Genomic DNA, 19912 nt, shown 5'->3' on the forward strand with positions numbered 1-19912 from the left:
TTTGGTTCTCACACTTGTTTTTGTTCTTTATTGGACATTATTCTCCGTTGTTGGATTCAGTCGATTTTTCTCTGATTGATCGAATCGACATCGTGAAGTTTTTGTCGCTTCATTGTGATTCAGGAGGAATCGCTGCTGGTCCTCCAGCTGTCGTCCTCCTTCCATCTTCCTCCTCCATCTTCCTTCTTCAATCTTCCTCCTCCATCTTCGTCTTTCCATTTTCCTCCTCCCTGATCCTTCCTCCATCTTCGTCCTTCCTCCATCTTCCTTCTTCCATCTTCCTCCCTCTACCTCCATCTTCCTCCTTCCCTCTTCCTCCATATTCCTCTCTGCCTTCTTCCTCCAGCTGTCTTACTTCTTCAACCTCATTCCATCTTCCTCCTCCATCTTCCTCCTTCCATCGTTCTCCTCCATCTTCCTCCATCTTCCTCCAGCTGTCTTCCTCCTCCATCTTCCTCATCCATCTTCCTCCTTCATCTTCCTTCTTCCATATTCCTCCTTCCATCTTTCTCCATCTTCCTTCTGCCATCTTCCTCCATCTTCCTCCTTCCATCTTCCTCCATCTTTCTCCTTCATCTTCCTCCATCTTCCTCCTTCCATCTTCCTCCTTCCATCTCCCTCCTCCATCTTCCTCCTTCCATCTCCCTCCTCCATCTTCCTCCTCCATCCTCCTCCCTCTTCCTCTCTGCCTTCTTCCTCCAGTTGTCTTACTTCTTCAACCTCATTCCATCTTCCTCCTTCCATCGTCCTCCTCCATCTTCCTCCATCTTCCTCCAGCTGTCTTCCTCCTCCATCTTCCTCATCCATCTTCCTCCTTCATCTTCCTTCTTCCATATTCCTCCTTCCATCTTTCTCCATCTTCCTCCTCCATCTTCCTTCTTCCATCTTCCTCCATCTTCCTCCTTCCATCTTCCTCCATCTTTCTCCTTCATCTTCCTCCATCTTCCTCCTTCCATCTTCCTCCTTCCATCCTCCTCCTCCATCTTCCTCCTCCATCTTCCTCATCCATCTTCCTCCTTCATCTTCCTCCTCCATCCTCCTCCTCCATCTTCCTCCTCCATCTTCCTCCATCCTCCTCCCTCTTCCTCCTTCCATCTTCCTCCTTCCATCGTCCTCCTCCATCCTCCTCCTCCCTCTTCCTCCTTCCATCCTCCTCCTCCCTCTTCCTCCTCCATCCTCCTCTCTCTTCCTCTCTGCCTCCCCCTCCTGTCAGCTGCTGCCGATTAGACTTGGCGTTAGCGGTAGCATTAGCCTGTCCGCCCGTTCCCTATGGGCCTCTTGTCTCTTTTGGCTAGCCGCAGCAGGCTTGGCAAGCTAGCAGCTAATCCAGACTGGATGCTAATGAACTCTGGCCGGCGTCCACCTCCTTCCTGTAGAGACGTCTGTTTCCATGAAGCCCAGCGGCTAGCCGGCTAACAGGCCGCCGCTCCACCGGCCAACACAGACGGACAGAAAGACAAAACCACCTGGAGCACGCTAACTGGCCCTCTGCTAGCTGTTAGCTCATAATGGGCGAATATGGAAACATGGCTGTGCATGTGTATATTCATATTTTCCTGCAGAGCTCGTTGGTTTTAAACCCATCACGCTGTGTTGCAAAGCAGATGTAAACCTTCCTGCTGGAAATCAGTTGTTGGACATTGAGGCTTTAATTTGCATATCCAGGTATCTGGGATTTTCAGATTTCATCTCATACGTGACTAAAATACATGAAGATGAAATTCAGTTTTTGAAAGATACAGAAATAGATCAGACTTCAGACTAATTCTGTAAATGATAATTTGGTTGGTTTGTCCATCTGGCACCGATTAATTTGCATATCCAGGTATCTGGGATTTTCATATTTCATCTTATACGTGACTATGAGTGTTTTCTGAAAGATACAGAAATAGATCAGACTTCAGACTAATTCTGTAAATGATATTCCGGTTGGTTTGTTCCTAACTGCTGAGAAGGTTCCGGTTCAGGTTCGACCCGAAACAGTTTCAGGTCCGACTCACTTCTTTCTTTCTCGGGCTTGTTCGGGTTCGGACAGATATTTGCAGCCCGAGTTCGGATGAAGCCTGAAACTATCGACAGAGAACTGAAATTAGTTGTTGGATATTAAGGCTTTAATTTGCAAATCCAGGTATCTGGGATATTCAGATTTCATCTCATACGTGACTAAAATACATGACGATGAAATTCAGTTTGTAAATGATACAGAAATTGAAGGTTCCGGCTCCGGTTCGGGCCCGAAACAGATTCAGGTCCGACTCGCTTCTTTCTTTCTCGGGCTTGTTCGGGTTCGGATGAAGCCTGAAACTATCGACAGAAAACTGAAGACAAATGAATAAATTTCCCTCCTCGATGCATCTGCTCCATACATTAAATAAAGAAATAACGATGTGGCTGCTCTGCTGAATCTTCCTCTTCCTGTCTCCGTATCTGGACGTTATTTATTCCCACAGCCGAAGCTGCTCTCTCACAAACACAGAAACACTGGATGCAGCAGCAGCGTCGGTCCGTCAGCGTTTCCCTTCCCTCTATTGTTTCCAGACAATCCACCCGACCTGAGCCGTCCTCGCCCCCCCCCCGCCCCCCCGCTCCGCCATGACTATTTTTACGACTTCAATGCATGCATATGGCCCCTCACCTCCCCAGGCGGCCTCGTTCACCTGCTCGTGCACGCACACACACACACAATCAGGAACAGATCCCTTCACAATAGCTGAGCTGCAGACAGACGTCCTGAGAGCCGCTGTGATTTATGATCTATAAGTATAGAGAGAGAGGGAGAGAGGGAGGGAGGGACTGGGGCGTGCAAAGGGGGGAGAAACCTCAGCTCATGGGGTGTGCACGCTCACCAAACCACATGCACAGCACATGCTAGTATATTGTTTTATTATTATGCTAAAAAGGCTGCAGACTTTCCCTGCAGATTTGATAAGAATCCATAGAAACAAGCCGTTAATCCACTAATTCCCAACAGTCCCAAAACCTGTTAATAAATCCAATATGTGATTTAATACAGAATCATGTTACAGGCCTGTGAGCAGACGCCACACGTGTGTTGTTTACATACATGTGCGTCGGTGTGTTGGTGTAAACAGCCGTGATGCTCACTGAGGCGAAGGCGTGTTTCCGTGGAGGTCGTTAACCAGCAGCAGGCGGGAGTCCGTGTGTGAGCGTCCACCGGGGACACGGGTTCATGATGTTTCCACCGTCATGTGGTCGTGTAATAGACACGCTTCCACATCCCGGGGTCGCAGTGAGAACGTATATCTGCCACGAGGACGAACCTGCTTCCACGACATGAAATACGGCGTGGAATAAAAGCAGGAGGTAAATCGCACACGTGTGTAGCCGGGGTTGGTGTGTTGTAGTAAAACATGTCACACGTCGGCCTCCAGGGGAATCTGCTGATCCATAAACACCCGAAGAACTGGACTGGCTACATGTAGGGCTGGAAACATCCCATGATGCAATGCTCTCTAAACCTGGGGGGGGGGGGGTTGTGTGTGTCTGTCTCACAGTCTCAAGTGAGGCTGAACTCATGTGTAGAAGTCTGAGCTTAAAAGTTTTGTTTGCATAATCATAAGATCTCAGTTTTTCAACGGCGAAATAAAAAATAAATGAGACGACGTCTAAGGTTAAAGTTCAGTGTGGTCTACCTCAAAGCATGATGGGTAATTTGTGTCATGAAAATAATTGGTAACCATGTGACTCTAAAAACAGCAGAAAGTCCTACTCAAGCAGAACGACTGGTTGACCTTTGACCCCTGCTGCTGACTGGACTAACAGCAGTGTGTGTGGTGATGTCAACTCAAAATCAACAGACACACACACACACACTCACACACATACATACACACACACACACATACACACACACACACAGCCACAAAGAGTGGGGGTTCTCTCTCTCTCTCTCTCTCTCTCTCTCTCTCTCTCTCTCTCTCTCTCTCTCTCTCTCTCTCTCTCTCTCTCTCTCTCTCTCAGGATTTCAAATCTCGTCGTCTGTGAATGAAATTCACAAGAGATGGATGAAAAGACCCTGTCATCCTTTTTGAAGTCTGTGTGTGTGTGTGTGTGTGTCTGTGTGAGTGTGTGTGTGTGTCTGTGTGATGTGTGTGTGAGTGATGGGTTGAGGAGACAGTGAAGGCAAAAAGGGAAAAATACATGGACTCCCCCCACGATGCTCGTCCACACCCTCCTCCTGACCTCAGCCTGGGAATACCAACTGTGTGTGTGTGTGTGTGTGTGTGTGTGTGTGTGTGTGTGTGTGTGTGTGTGTGTGTGTGTGTGTGTGTGTCTGGCAGTTTAACAAAGATGAAAAACAGTTGCCGTTCTACCTTGAAAAACGTCTTTATCGTCTCTAAACCTGCAGCAGAGTTTTATGGTTTCATCTTTTTCATGATTCATTTAATTCAAATGAATCAAAGGAAAGTTTGTTGTTTGTGTTGTTTGTGTCATGTTGACTCACACACTCTGTCGTACGACACGTGGAACATTGGTAACATGCAGCAGCTGTGGCATCAGTGTTGTGTTGTGTCTTTCTGGTCAGGTGTCAACTCTGAGGAAGTGTTACCATAACAACCCAAATGAAAGTCATATTCAAATTTGTTTGGTTAGATTTATGATTCTTCAGTTATTTTTATACAACAGTTTTCAGTTTCCCTAGAATAAAAACAAAATAGACAAATGTAAATACATATCGGTTGAATTATATTTTAAAGCATTAGTGTATAGGTTTGACTGAGCTCCAGCGCCCCCTGCAGCCACATGTGGGGATTCACTCTGTTGGGCAACTGAACGCTGGATATTACCCATGATCCTCTGCTTCCTGAACCTGAAGAGCTGCAGCTGTAACAAGAGAACAGACGCTCAGGGAGAGAAGGAGGAAACTTTCTCCTTATTCCACCATCAACTCATTTTGAAGCTGCAGTTTAAATATGAAAATGTTCCAGAGTTGCTTCGACAACATATTTACTGGTGCGTCAGATTCAGTTTTTATCCGAGGCCTGGTTCACTTTCTTCACAGCGTTTGTTTAAAAATGAAATGAATGTGTAATTCCGCTGCTCTGATTCAGAACCGGCTCATTCTCTTTAAACGTCTGTGATTTATGAGCAGAAATGTGGAATTGACCCACTTTGTGGGCGTCCTGCTATTTCTGAATACACCCCATAGTATTCTGAGGTCTTCCACCAGAATTAGAGGCGATAAGAGATTTACGCTGCAGATTTCTGAGTCATCACCCAACACATCAAACTGGGAATCGTACTTTCTTCTTTCCATGTGCACCCCCCCATCCACCCCTCTTCTCCATATTGGTGCTGGACGACTGCCGAGCAAATCAAAACCAAATCCCCTCGCTCACATCTCTCTCTCTCTCTGTCTTTTTTTCATCACTCCACCTTTCTTTCATTCTTTCATCCTCCCTCGCTCTGTCCTGGAGCCAATTATAACCTGCTGCAGCATTCCTGACTGCAGGAGGAGGAAGAGGAGGAGGAGGAGGAGGAGGAGGGGAGGAAGGGAGGTGTTTTTAGGGATTAACATACCAGAGCTGTCAGCTGGAAACCACTTCATCCCTCTTTCTGCTGCGTTTTTCCTTTTCTCTTCCTCTGCCTCAGTTGAAGCTGAAGTTTCTGCTGCTCATTATGAAACTTAGGGAAAAGACCTTTTCTGTAAATCACAACACGTGCACACGCGTGAACAATAAACACACGACCAGCACACGTGCACCGACTGTCGGGAGAGAAACACACGGAGAAACATCTGACAGCTGGAACACACAGAAAAGTTCTGGTCATATAGAAATGTAGAATATATGAATGTCCAACAGATTAAAAACGTATTCATGTAGATCTTGTATTTCAATGTCTGGTCACAAAGCAAGAGAGAACTTGTTAAGTACTTTAAACACAGATTATTTATTGTAAGTTAGTTATTTGAAAAATGGGCTTAGACGTCTTGATTGACAGCTGAGACTGACTCCTGATTGGTCGAGCTGGTGTTGATGTGACAGATTAAAAACTGAACGTGATTGTGAGTTAACGAGTATTCATGTACATCATGTATTTCAATGTGTGGTCACAAAGCAAGAGAGAACTCGTTAAGTACTTTTATTAGCGGATCATTTATTAAAAAACACAAAAAGTAAAACACACAAAGCAACGATAGTTTATTGGTTTTCAGAAGTTTAATGTAGTTTATGTTTCTGATAAGTTTGGTTTTCATTAGTTATTTGAAAAACGGGCTGAGACTTCTTGATTGACGTCTTAATTGACAGCTGATCTGAATCCTGATTGGTCGAGCTGGTGTTCATTGATCTACTCGGTACTTTGGTTTCACTTGAGGGAGAAGTCGTGGGTTAGCATTTAGTCCCTGTACAGCCCCATCCGATTGGTCCAAACAGTCACATGTCCCACCCGACCCCTTCACTGACCCTCAGACATCAGAACGCTCCTTCAACACAGTGTTTTACTGAACATACGTCAAAACCAAACATAAACATAAACCCAGTCCGTTACACTATTAGGCTGCAGCTATATGTTTTTATTTATTTCAAAATAAAATGAAAATATTAAGCCATGGTTTAACTGCACTATAGGCGGAGTCCTTGTTTACCTGAAATGTGCACTTTATCATTTTATTTTGTACCGCCCTGTTTGGCAATGTTGTATTTCAATAAAATTCAAAATTTTCATAAAGCAAGCCAATCCACTTTTCCATGTTGATAAGAGCATCAAAACGAAAAAAAAAGTAATGGAAAAAAAATAAATGAGGGGACATTTAGAATAGATAAAAATGTGCGATTAATTGCGATTAATCGCGAGTTAACTTTGACATAAATGCGATTAATCGTGATTAAATATTTTAATCGTTTGACAGCACTAATATCTATATCTATCTGTGGTTGTGATGCACTGACTGGTTCTCACTGACGTACAGACGAGTGAAGCTCAGGTCATGTGACTCCTCCTCTGATCCGTCTCTGTAACACAAAGAGAAACACAAAGAGTAACACAAAGAGAAACACAAAGAGTAACACAAAGAGAAACACAAAGAGAAACACTCGTCTTCTTGTTATTCACAGATTTAACCGACACATCCGACACATCAGCAGCTTTGAACTGCACAGACGCACAAAAATACAGCAACAACGCACAAACACGCCTCCCTCCCCCCCCCCCACTCCACCACGGGTCACCTGGGGGTGGGGGGGGGGGCACTTCACCCGTCAGCTCACTTTGTCGGGGGGGCAGAGCGGCGGCTGCGTGAGGGAGCAGCGAGGCGGCAAATTGGAAAAACACAAGCGGAAGAAGATTTATTCACGTTGGTTTCTCTGATGTGTTGGAGTGCGAGTGTGTCAGTGTCACTGTGGAGTTCACTGGGTGCTGCGTCAGTGTGTGTTTCACTGTCACACAACACAACCCCCCCCCATCAAATCATGTGTGTGTCGGTGTGTGTGTGGTTCTCTTCTCAACAACACTGTAGTTTACCTGAGGACGTGACGGATGTGTGTTTGTGAGATGCTTGAAGTGAGAGTGCTCCGGAGTTAAAGCTCCATGTGCTCTGCCAGTACAACACTAGATTTACTGGCTCAGTGGCAACACACACACACACACACACACACACACACACACACACACACACACACACACACACACACACACACACACACACACGCACACGCACACACACACACACACACCTGAGGGCAAAGGAATGCAGGCGCACGATTAAACTCCGGGAACCAGATGAGAGACTCAGCTGACCTGTTTCATCTTTGTGTGTTTGTGTATGTGTGTGTCTCTTTGTGTGTGTGTGTGTGTGTGTGTGTGTGTGTGTGTGTGTGTGTGTGTGTGAGTCTCTGTGTGTGTGTGTGTTGATGTGAGGCAGAGTGATGCTGAGTGACAGATGCAGTGATACAGCTTGTTTCAGACAAAGAAACCGAGCATCAGCACATGAGTGTTTGTGAAGCCAGGATACAGTAAACAGAATATTTCAAACCAACGTCCAGATTTGAAAATACTGTCGTGGCAGCAAATTGTATTTAAATAAATTAGTTTGTAGAAACTAGGTGAAATATAAACATTAATACACAACTTTTCTGCATAATTTATTCAGTTGAATAAAAGTTTTCATGTCAACAATAAAACACGGATATTTTATGTCTGTGAAAATCTCATATCGACCGATTTTTATGCGACGACTGATAAATCTGTCGAGCTCCATAACGTTCGTACGATGACAATACAGTTTAATTTTGTCTGTAAGTAACACAATGTAATCCTGAGTTGTGTTACGATTGTGTTACAATTCGTGAGAAACAACCCCAGTCCCAGATTAATACACTGAAGTGCATGGACACACACTTAACTTGCTCAAAGTGGTAAAAATTAAACCTGCAACAGCTGCATATTCAGTCTCTGTGTGTGTGGGGTATATATATATATATATATATTTAAATATGTTTATATGTATATCTCCCTTCTCTCCCTCTCCCTCTCTCTCTCCTCTCACCGTCTCTCCACCTCTTCTCTTTCACTCTCTCCATTTATTTTCCACTCCTCATTCATTCTCCACTCGGATTCAACACAGTTGTGTCGAATTATTGCTGCCAGCCGCACTTCACGTGGGCCGAGTGTGTGTGTGTGTGTGTGTGTGTGAGAGGGGAGAGTGTGTGTGTGTGTGTGTGTGTGTGAGAGGGGGAGAGTGTGTGTGTGTGTGTGTTGTTTGTGTTAGTCTCTGTGTGTGTGTGCATGCATACTTGATAAGGACAGACTTTTATAAGCATGCACAATGCAGCCTCACACCCTCTTATCTTCCACAGAGGGAGGTAATGAGGATCTCACAGACACACACACACACACACACACACACACACACACACAGACACACACACACACACACACACACACACACACACACACACACACTCCCTCTCTCAGTTATCTCCCTCTCCGTGTCTCAGCTGACAAACAGCCAGCGAGGCGTTGTGCGTTTCTCCTCTCGCTGGTTTTTAATCATCTCTGAACAATGTGGCCCAGTGAAGGCTTCCTCCTCCTCCTTCTCCTCTTCCTCCTCTTCGTCCTCCTCCCTCTCCTCCTCCTCCTTCTCCTCTTCCTTCTCTTCGTCCTCCTCCCTCTCCTCTTCCTCCTCCTCCCTCTCCTCTTCCTCTTCCTCCCACTCCTTCTCCTCCTCCTCTCCCTCTATCGGTAAGGAGCAAGAGGAGAACTCCAGTTCTTCTTAACCGGCTGAACTCTCACATTCCTTCTTTTGCTCCTTTTCGGTTCCTCCCTCTTTCTCTCATTTCAATCCTTTTTACCTTCTTACACATTCACGTCTCCTCCTCTTCCTCCTCCTCTTCCTCCTCCTCTTCCTCTTCCATCTCCTTCTCTCACTCTTCCTCCTCCAATCCTCAGTTTCTCTCTTGTGCTCCTCTTCCTCCCTGTCCTCCTCCTTTCACTCCATCCACTGCCTCCCTCGTCTTCCCCTCATCCTCATCCTCTGATTTCTCCTCTTTCAGCTTCCTCCTCATTTTCTCCCTCCCACTCACCCTCTTTTCTTATATTTCTCCTTTTCCTCGCGATGTTCTTTCATCCCCATCCACACCTTCCCACTCCTGAAGCTCACCTTCCTCTTCTTCTCTCCATTTCTCCTTCTCTTCCTCTCCGGTCTTCCTTCATCCTCCTCATCTTCCTCCTCGTCATGCTTTTCTTCATCTGTCCATCACTCCTCTACTTTCCTTCTTACTCCTCTTCATCCACCTTTCTCCACCTCCTACTTCCACTTTCTTTTTCCCCTTCACATTATTCTCCTTTTCTCATTCTTCTCTCCGTTCTCTCACTTTCCTCATCTCCCTCCGACTCTCTCCTTTTTGTTCCACTCCTCTTTCTCTACCCTTCTCAACCCTCTTCTTCCCCATCCTCCTCCCCTTCCTTTTCCTCCTTCATATTCTGCCTAACCCCCTTCATCTCCTCTTCTCCTCCTCCTTCCTTTGTATTCCACTCCTTCTTCTCCCTCTCCTTCATTTACCTCCTCCTCTTCTCCTCCTCCTTCCTTTGTTTTCCACTCCTTCTTCTCTCTCTCCTTCATTTACCTCCTCCTCTCCTTCTCCTCCTTCCTTTGTATTCCACTCCTTCTTCTCCCTCTCCTTCATTTACCTCCTCCTCTTCTTCCCGTTACACCTAAACAGAATAATACTGAAAACTGAATATTCATGAAGAGCCTCCTCCTCCTCCCTCGTCTTTATCTCCATGAATTCTTTTGTTATTCATCTTTTTGTTTCTTCTGGGTCGATTCTCCTCCTCCAGTTTTCCTGTCACTGACAGAATGACAGATCATATTCCGCTTCCATCCCATGTCGCCTCTTCTCCACTTAAAGCTTCTTTAATTCTGCACGACGGACTCGGCTGCATATTCATGGCCTCTGCGTTTCACGCACTGATGCCGATGAAGGTCAGTTATTATGGATTCAAGGAAAAGTGGCTCATCACGCCTCCTTCATTTACATAAAGTTGCATTTGTGCATCTTCGCCCGCAGATGACTAAATATTCTTCAGTGGAGAAATGATTCTAAACTTTCCGCCAAAGTGCAGCATGAACACTTTGCTGCGGAGGAACGAGGCCGTGATGAGCTCTTCTCCCTTGAATTCTTAATTACCGACCTTCGTCATCTTCACAATGTATTCGATGAACACGCTCGTTATTTATGTTTGGAGGTTCCAGGCGGAGAATGGAGGACAAATACCAAATAAAAACTTTCTGCTTTGTGAATCAAATGTTTAGAAATCGTTAATGTTTAATTAAAAACATCATCTTTTAAAGCTGTTTAGCGGATGATTCACTTAATGAGACGCACTTCTTCAGATTGTTAGAAAAGGTTTCAAGGCTTGATTCCAGCGTCAGAGCGGATCGAAGGTCGGGAGAAGATGATGGTTGTTGTTGCTTCTGGAAAACTTTTTAAACTCAGTGTCACATGGGTGAATAAAACAGTAACTCTCCTTGGTTGCACAAAAGTAGTTAGCTCTCTAGATAGCAAGTGTTCAGTCTGAAGCTCTTAAACATCTCCTGCAGGTGTAGTGGTGGAATTCGTCGGGACAATAAAGTAGCAGCGTCGTTAAGTGGCCATTTTGTCCACCCCGCGACGGCGTCCTAGAAGAAGAGGACGCCCCATGTGGGCACAAGATGGCGGCGAGTGGCGGGCAGCTGGGCGGAGGCTCTGATCTGCTCCACTTTCCCATAATGCAACCTGCTGAGGTGGCATTTCTATTTCCAGCAAACAAACACATAAACACACACGAGCAGAGAAACGCAAAAGAGGACAAAAATAAGGATTTGGCAGAATGTGTGTGTGTGTGTGTGTGTGTGTGTGTGTGTGTGTGTGTGTGTGTGTGTCTGTGCTGGAGGTGACTGACAGGCATGAGAGGGATCAAAACGATTTGATCCGCTTCATTTCTCTCTTCATGTAAATATAGCTGTGATTTATTTCCTGACGCTCACACAGCGAGCAGCAGTGGAAGCTGGAAGCAGATTTCATGATGAACACTTTGTTCCCCTTGTGTGTTTTGTGTTGAGGAACAAACTGAGTGTGCGACTCTGACAACCACTTCTGTTTGCTTTAGAATCAACAAACTGCTGCGTTTGCATCTTTCACCTCCAACACGTTGCATGTTCTCCGCTTCACTCTCCAAGATCTTCCAGCAGCAAACAAGAATCTTTCTTTTAAAATCTTTTCAGGCAAATAATGGACGTGGAGAGACTCAGTTTAAATGTCACATCACAAATATTGCAGAAACAAAATTATAGGCATCAGTTGAACTGAAAGAAGACACTCTGCTCCACAGAGGATTTGAGTGAAAGCCTGATACTTTCTTTAAAACATAATGTTTGAGTCCAGTTGTTTGGAACCATTATCTCTTTTCAAAATTCGTTCAATTCAGACTCTTCTGTCTCATGAATACTATGTAGTTTGCAATAAATGGTCCATTTTGAAAGAAGCACAATTTAAACAGGATTACATTGATGCGATGAGGGAATGATATTTGTATGAAGACTCTGGAAATGACTGTGAAACGTTGATATTTCAGCTGTTTTCCAACAACCTTCAGTGTTTTAATTCTTGTTGAGATTCTTTCAGCTCTTTGTTTATGTGAGTGAAAGATTCTGGTCGTGTTCGAAACAGAAACCTCAGACTCGCAGCCTTTTTATTTACATTCAAACAAAACCACTGACATGAACAAATTGTGTTTGTTGCCTTGACCACAGACGAGAGTTTGCACGGAACCCAGCCACCGTTATTGTATATAAAAAAAAACAAACACATTAATCAGTGTTTTATTATTATTATGGTTTTTATTGGCTGGTGAGAGACGAAATAAAGTCTAATAATAATTTATTTTTGATCCAATAAAAAAAAAGCTTTCTTTACACAAAACCTCTGTTTTTATGCAAATGGTTGAACGCGGTGTTGACCCCTGTGAGCACCTGTAGTTTCAGGAACTCGACTGAGAACAGAGACAGAGGCCCGGGAAGCCGCTCCGGCACAGAGTGTCCACGCTGCGGAAAGGACAGATCCTCTGGGGTTTCACTTTTATACATTCTCCATCAGCGCCACATTTATTCTGGCTATTTATATCTCCAGGCATCGGAATGAAAGATATTTTTTTGAACTGTTTTTTCCCCCAAAATATTTCAGGACTCTTTCAGATGCAAACAACAGAGAAAGCGTCACGAGGCGATCGACTGCAGCCATAGAGAGAGAGAGAGAGAGAGAGAGAGAGAGAGAGAGAGAGAGAGAGAGAGAGAGAGAGAGAGAGAGAGAGAGAGAGAGAGTTGATATTTAGATGTGTTCACGATGTGGACGATGACCACACGGTGGAATCGTTCATTTGCCGTTAAAAAAAGCGATAACGGTATTAAACCGTCCCAGTGTACGATGAGCACTGATCTGCTGGTTTAACTGGTTTAGGGTCCCGACAGTGCCCGGTTGCCATGGTGACGCAGGATCTGCTGAGCCAGGGTTGGTTCTCGTTATCAGCCCGGGCCGGTCGGTGTGTGTGTGTGTCTGTGTGTGTGTGTGATTGAAACGGTTCACCGTGCACTGTGTACATTTGAATTAGGACACTGTTTGTTTGGCAGCACTTAGCGTTTGCACTGTGTGTGTGTGAGTGTGTGTGTGAGTGTGTGTGTGTGTGTGTGTGTGGTCGTGTGTGTGTGTGTGTGTGTGTGTGTGTGTGTGTGTGTGCAGTATGTTCTTGCAGAGGGCGTCTGGGGGATAATTTTATTTCAATTACAAAATCATCAAACACATGCAAGTCGGACGGGAACTCCCCCCCCCCAGAATCACATGCAGCAAATGGAGCAGTAAAGTGTGTGTGTGTGTGTGTGTGTTTTTGTGTGTGTGCTCAGCCGGCTGCTTCCATTAGAACCAAATGGTCTCCATGACGACAAACACACGGAGACTTTCACTGAACTCTCACGTTAACAGACTCTGAAGTCTCAGAAAGCTTTGAAAACACTAAGTGGCTCGAGAAGGTTTCACAAGCTGTTAAATCTACAGCAGATGCAAAACCCAGGAAACTGTACAGAAACTGACAAGTTGTGTAGTTGGTGTGTGTGAAGCAGCGGCAGCAGGTTGTCGAGTCCGACTCGTTCACACAGGAACACGTGGGAACATCCAGACGGATTCTCCTCGTGTCTCCACGTCCACGTCAGATGTTTCACTTCACGTTTGGGTTTTAAACCTCAGGCCAGCGGATGGAATGTGATTCATCTTGTTGTTAGTTTTGTTCTCCTGAGGAAACAATATTTTCCTGTTGTGTTAACTTTCAGTGTTACTCACCAGAATGGATCCTGTGTAATTTCCGTTAAGTGCATCTCTGTCCTCTTAGAACATCTCAAGCCTTTTATTCAGTATTTTAAATGCAGTCGTACAAGTTGAGATCTTCCTCTCCTCTGCTTCTTCCACATCGCTGCTTATCTCAGGTTGTCAATCATTTGGAATCTTGCGGGACACACCCACCTGTGTGTGTGTGTGTGTGTGTGTATGTTTGTGTGTGTGCACATTTGCTTGAGATAAACAAACAGGAAGCCACTCGTGTGGAAGCAGCTCCTTGTTGAACCTTTAAACGTGAAGTTTATCCGTCTGAATTAATCACAGTGAAACGGCCTCGACCGACTGGTTCTGAAACCACAGAGAGGAAAATGTTTCCTATTACAAATCAACTCTTCTTTATTATCCAGTGATCTTCCTCCTGAGTCTGGTGCGTGTGAAGAAGAAGAAGATGGTCAGGGAGGAGAACATCAACGTCGTCTTTTATAAATGAAAACGCTGAGAAGAGAAGCCGAGCGATGAGATGGAATGAGATGAGCAGTGATTCCAGATGAAGGTTGACTGATCTCCGTGGCGTGAGCTGCAGAATCAAAGAGGAACTCAGATCCGTCACGTCGGGACCACAGCGGCGTGACGAGAATCCCGACGCGTCTGAGCGACTCGACTGAAGCTATTTTTACCGTCCGGCTTCTTCTTCACGTCTTTAATCCCTGCAGCTGATTCACCTGCTTCAGATCAAACCAGAACCGATTTATAATAAAAACCATCTCACGTGTTTAATTTGACTTTTTTTTTTACTGATCTTTTGTTCTTCTCCGTCTACCGCCCACAGCCCCCCCACCGCAGAGTGACCTTCTCCACCTCCAACCAGGCGCAGGACCTGCAGGACGCGTCCCAGCACAGCTACTACGACAGCGGCCTGGAGGAGTCGGAGACCCCCAGCTCCAAGTCCTCGTCGGGGGGGCCGCGGACCGGACCCCTGGCGCTGCCGGAGGACCACTACGAGCGCACCACGCCCGACGGCAGCATCGGAGAGATGGAGCACCCGGAGAACGGTAAGACCAGGTGGAGTTTACCCCCCCCCCCCTCTACTCCTCTATGCACCGCCTCCATCCATCCATCCATCCATCCATCAGCCTCCAGGGGAGCGGGCGAGAAGCCACACAAACACAACAGTTCTCACTACACACACACACACACACTTTGCCCTTTGTGTCACAAAGCGGCTCGTCAGCAGGAATGTTAACCTCGTATTTTTAATCAGATTCCCACAATTCCCTGCGCTGTGTATACATTTGTTAAAGAGGTGTGCGACCTCACGGCAGCACAACACAATCAATATGCAACATAATCAACTCCCACGGCTTAACGAATTAACATCCCAATTATGTAAATCATATTGAGCCCACCCTTCCATCAGCTCCACTTATAGATCCACAGAGGGAGGCTAGCAGGGAATACGCTAACACAACACATTGCCTACGACTTCGGCTGTTAGCATTTTGTGCGTCTGTCATTGTGTTAGCATGCTGATGTATTGTGTGTGTCTGTCCCCGTTTATCATTTTACGGGGAAAGCAGCTCATTTGTTATGCTAACCGGTCTGAGCTGGTTAGCAGATGATATGAAGGACTGTGAGAGATGCTAATGATGCTACATCACACACACACACACACACACACACACACAAACACACAATGCTTTACTTTTGAACGTGCATGTTGCTAACATGACTTTTTTGTTGCGGTTTGTTTTGATATATTGAAAACTGAGCAGTGAGAATTCATTTAAATCATTGGCTTTAGTTTAATAACTTTTCAGAAAGTTCTCCATCTCCCTCTGTTAAAGTCTGACTTGCACTGAAGTTACCTGACTGTCACTTTCCTATAAGTTATTTACTCGCCGCCTACTGAATAATAACAGTTGAGATAATTATTGGCGAGCTGCTGCCTTTGTATTGTTTGACTTTTAAAGCTAATTTTCCCTTTGGTATAAATAAAGTGCTTCACTTACTTCCTTTCTGGAGCCAAATGATTAATTAGACACACGTCTTCTGTAGCTGTGCCACCGCTCATTGTTCTGCGTTGGCTGTTAAAGCCTCGTTAGTGCTGAAGCCAATTAAGGCAACTGAAGCAAAATAGTTGAAACCGGGAAATAAATAGAGAGCGGTCGAGGGGGGAGGGGGAGGGGCGAGCGAGGCCCGGTCTAAATGTCATCCCTGTCTCTCTTTGTGAGGGCGAGAAGAGCAATTCTCTCTCTTTCCCTCTCAGCCCACAGGTCGTACGTGTGCCATCTGTAAACACAATTATTCACAGCTGCTCGCACGCCTACAGGCTACTGCCACCCAGTGTGTGTGTGTGTGTGTGTGGGTCTGTGTGTGTCTGTGTGTGTGTGTGTGTGTGTGTGTGTGACTAAGAGGTAGTGATAGAGAGCAGGAGAGTGTGTAAGTGGCTGTATCTACTCAAACACACTGGAATGAGGTCAGGGTTATGTTGTGTGTGCATGTGTGTGTGTGTGTGTGTGTGTGTGTGTGTGTGTGTGTGTGTGTGTGTGTGTGTCTCTGTGTGTGTGTGTTGCAGTGTGAGGGAATAGTAGCGTTGTACAATCTTCCACTTTGATGGTCAAACATGTTTTAGCTGCGGGTATTTTCCCAAGGAAGAGAGTGATCGAGTGTGTGTTATTGTGTGTGTGTGTGTGTGTGTGTGTGTGTGTGTGTGTGTGTGTGTGTGTGTGTGTGTGTGTGTGTGTGTGTGTGTGTGTGTTGTACCAGCAGAGAGGTCAACAGATTACAGCCGGTCTTCTGAGGATTAACACACACCACTACAGACATTCTTTACTTTCTGTGTTTGATTCAAAACTTAAAACCTTTATTTCTACAGTGGGACGAGCAGAGGTGGAGCAGTACAAGTATATAAAAATGATCTTTCACATTACACACACACATTAAACACACACACACACACACACACACACACACACACACACACACACACACACACACACACACTGTATATGTATAAACAACGCATCATATTCTAAAACTTGATATATTTTGTGTGTAAAATCTTAATTTGTAGAATAACTAATCCACCAGCTGCCAGATAAATGGGGTTTAGTAGAATAATGAATTATTAATATTTCTCATTTGTACTTAAGTTCATCACTGGACTAAAAATACTTCAACACAGTCTGATTATGCATTTTAAATAAAGACATCTGTTTGGGTTCCAGCTGTTAGGAAGTCTTCAACCAAATCAACTTCAAAGTTCTATTGATTTGAAACGTCTTTTGTTTTTCCGTTTGTTTTGGAGCGAGCACCAAGTTACCACGTGCAGCTGGTCATAATTTAAGTTCATCATTAAATGGTTAATCAAGCAATAATGAAGCAGCTCAGCAGCACATGTTTTTCCTAATTGGGTTTTTTGAAGAAGTGACTCGGCTCGGATCAGAGGAACCGTTGAGCTGTTTCCTCCGGTTTGCCTCCGTGCCGAGGGAATCGATCACTGAGCCGTGGGACTGATTGTTGATCGGACGCTCTGGAGTTGGAGTGCTGCTATTATTTCATTTCTGTTTATTTACGCTCAGCAGTCACATGGATCTTCAGAGAGTCGGACAGAAAACACGACTGATGCTCCGTGCGTGTGAGAGTTCAAACCTCGGTCTGAGGCCACGCCCACACCTCCACTTCTGAGTTCTCACCCCCATCAGGTCTGCTTCTGTTCCACCTGCTGTCCACATGACTCCAGAGGTTTTCAGGGACTGAAACGGGAAGTTTGGAGACGTTGTTGTTCCCGTTTCATCATCATCTCTGTTCCTCGTTCTGTCTGTAACTAAGCAGCAGCCTCAGAGGAGACAATCTGCTTCCTGTCTGGTCACGTGACCAGTGCATGTGTCTGGTCACGTGATGTCTCCTACGTCAGGTGTGATTGAGTGGACCGGGATTATTCCTGATGCTCATGTGGACGGACGTGTGTCCTCCTGTCCGTCCCGGCCTCTGTGAGACTCGTTGCTAAATGTGGAGACGGATGCGTTTGCACTTAGATAAAAGCACGTGGCCGGTTCAGTCTGTTCCTAATGCATCACCTGCTTTTAAAGGTGGATTATCCTCATAGAGCAACATAATCTGGACATAATCCAGGTCTCAAATGGACGCTCGGGACATGTGGCTCAGGGAATAGCACAGTCGGAGCAACAGCTGGTCGACGGTGAATCCATTTACATCACTGACACAACTCCGACTTGCACCAGAGGTTGATGAACTGTCAGGGTTTTAAACATGAGAGCTTCACAATGGAGATGGATGGATTGTTGTGTGTGTGATCTAGTGAACTTTGACTTTTCTTTCCCTCATCATTTTCTGGTATTTCTGAGATAGGAGTCGAGCAGCAGCTACAGGAAACCTCAGTTAGATGACATTTCACTGGACTTCAGAACAGTGGCCAGAGTAGATGCTGTGTCTTCAAATAGATGTAGACGACCTTTAGCCCCGGGGCGGTTTCAGCCTTCCTCTACGTGTACGACTCCTCTTCTTCATCCTGAGATATTTGTGTTATGTGAGATATTCATGTGAGATATTCTTCTAGTCTCATGTTCGTCAGGTGTTAGAAACCTCATCAACTTGCTCATTGCTCATTTTCCTGCTGAATTCTCACATTCAGGCTCATTCAGAGATTTTCCTCTAGCTGGAAACATTTCAAACTCACTCTGATATTTTAGTTTTCACACACAGCCCCTCTAGTCCAGGCAAAGTAGCGTTTTACGACCGACTAATTGTAAAATAATTTTTTTCAGCATAGATCATTTCTATGAGGTGTCCAGAACAACATACTAAAAGTCCTAAGAAATCCTAGTTGAGGAAATATGTTTAATTATCATCAATGTGTTCCAATAAGGCCCGGCAACAATACACCCAAAAAGACTATTCAATCCTACTCTCTATCCAATCAAAATAAAACTTTACACAATGAAAGTAACCATGAAACGTACAATTTTTTTTGTATTACAAGTTTCTTTTGAAATGAATTTGACAAGCACATGAGCTCCACACTTATTGAATATGTCCTAATTTGCATAGGCAAACACCATTCATATGTATTACAAATACATACATAAATTCATTTTCAAAGAAACTTGTAATACAAAAAAATGTTTACGTTTCATGGCTACTTTCATTGTGTAAAGTTTTATTTTGATAGGAGTAAAGGAAAAAAATAGTCTTTTTGGGTGTATTGTTGCCTTATTGGCACACATTGATGAGAATTAAACATATTTCCTCAACTAGGATTTCTTAGGACTTTTAGTATGTTGTTCTGGACACCTCATAGAAATAATCTATGCTGAAAAAATTCTTTTACAATTACTTCTATTTTTGGCTCCAAAATGTGCTACTTTGCCTGGACTACTCCGGATCATGTCAGGAGGACATGCAGACTTCAGCTTGAGAGCCGGGCATGAGGAGGCAGGTCCATGTTGTTTCTCACACACACGCGTGATGCAGACGTGTAGAGTGTGGTCTGCTCTGCGGAGCGGGAAGGAAGCTTCATGTGGTGGATCTCTATCGCTCCACTGCTCCTCCTCCCTCCTGTAAACGCTCAGATAATGGACCTTAATGCCATCAGGCCGTCCTCACTCTGCTAATGCATCCCACTTCCTGTCTGTGACGGATGGACTGATGGACGGAGAGAAGAGGAAAACCAAACCCGGGTTAGGGAGCGGAGGGACGTGAGGGGGGGGTTAGTTTGTGGGATTGAATTGTGTGTTTGTAGGAAGAGAGGGAAAGAAGAGTAAAGGTAGAGCGAAGGAGGAGGAGAACAGAAAGTAGGAAAGAAGAGAGAGAGAGAGAGAGAGAGAGAGAGAGAGAGAAAGAGAAATGATGGAGAAAGAGAGAGAGATGATGGAGGGAGAGAGAGAGAGAGAGAAAGAGAAGAGAAATTATGGAGAAAGAGAGAGAGATTATGAAGGGAGAGAGAGAGAGAGAGAGAGAGAGATGATGAGGGAGAGAGAGAGAGAGATGATGGAGGGAGAGAGAGAGAAAGAAAGAGAGAGAGAAAGAGAGAGAGAGGAAGAGAAATTATGGAGAAAGAGAGAGAG

The 19912-nt window shown here is 45.0% G+C and overlaps 1 protein-coding gene across 1 annotated transcript in view; it reads left to right on the top strand.

Annotated features, from left to right (window-relative positions):
- LOC133011301 (protocadherin-1-like) overlaps positions 1 to 19912 on the top strand; it is a 182002-nt gene that overhangs the window by 77494 nt on the left and 84596 nt on the right. Inside the window, exon 4 of the mRNA XM_061078997.1 lies at positions 14656 to 14878. Within this exon, the coding sequence (XP_060934980.1) occupies positions 14656 to 14878 (223 nt within the window). The remainder of the gene's footprint in view (positions 1 to 14655; positions 14879 to 19912) is intronic.

The sequence above is a fragment of the Limanda limanda genome, chromosome 10 (assembly GCF_963576545.1).
Source record: "Limanda limanda chromosome 10, fLimLim1.1, whole genome shotgun sequence".
NCBI lineage: Eukaryota > Metazoa > Chordata > Actinopteri > Pleuronectiformes > Pleuronectidae > Limanda > Limanda limanda.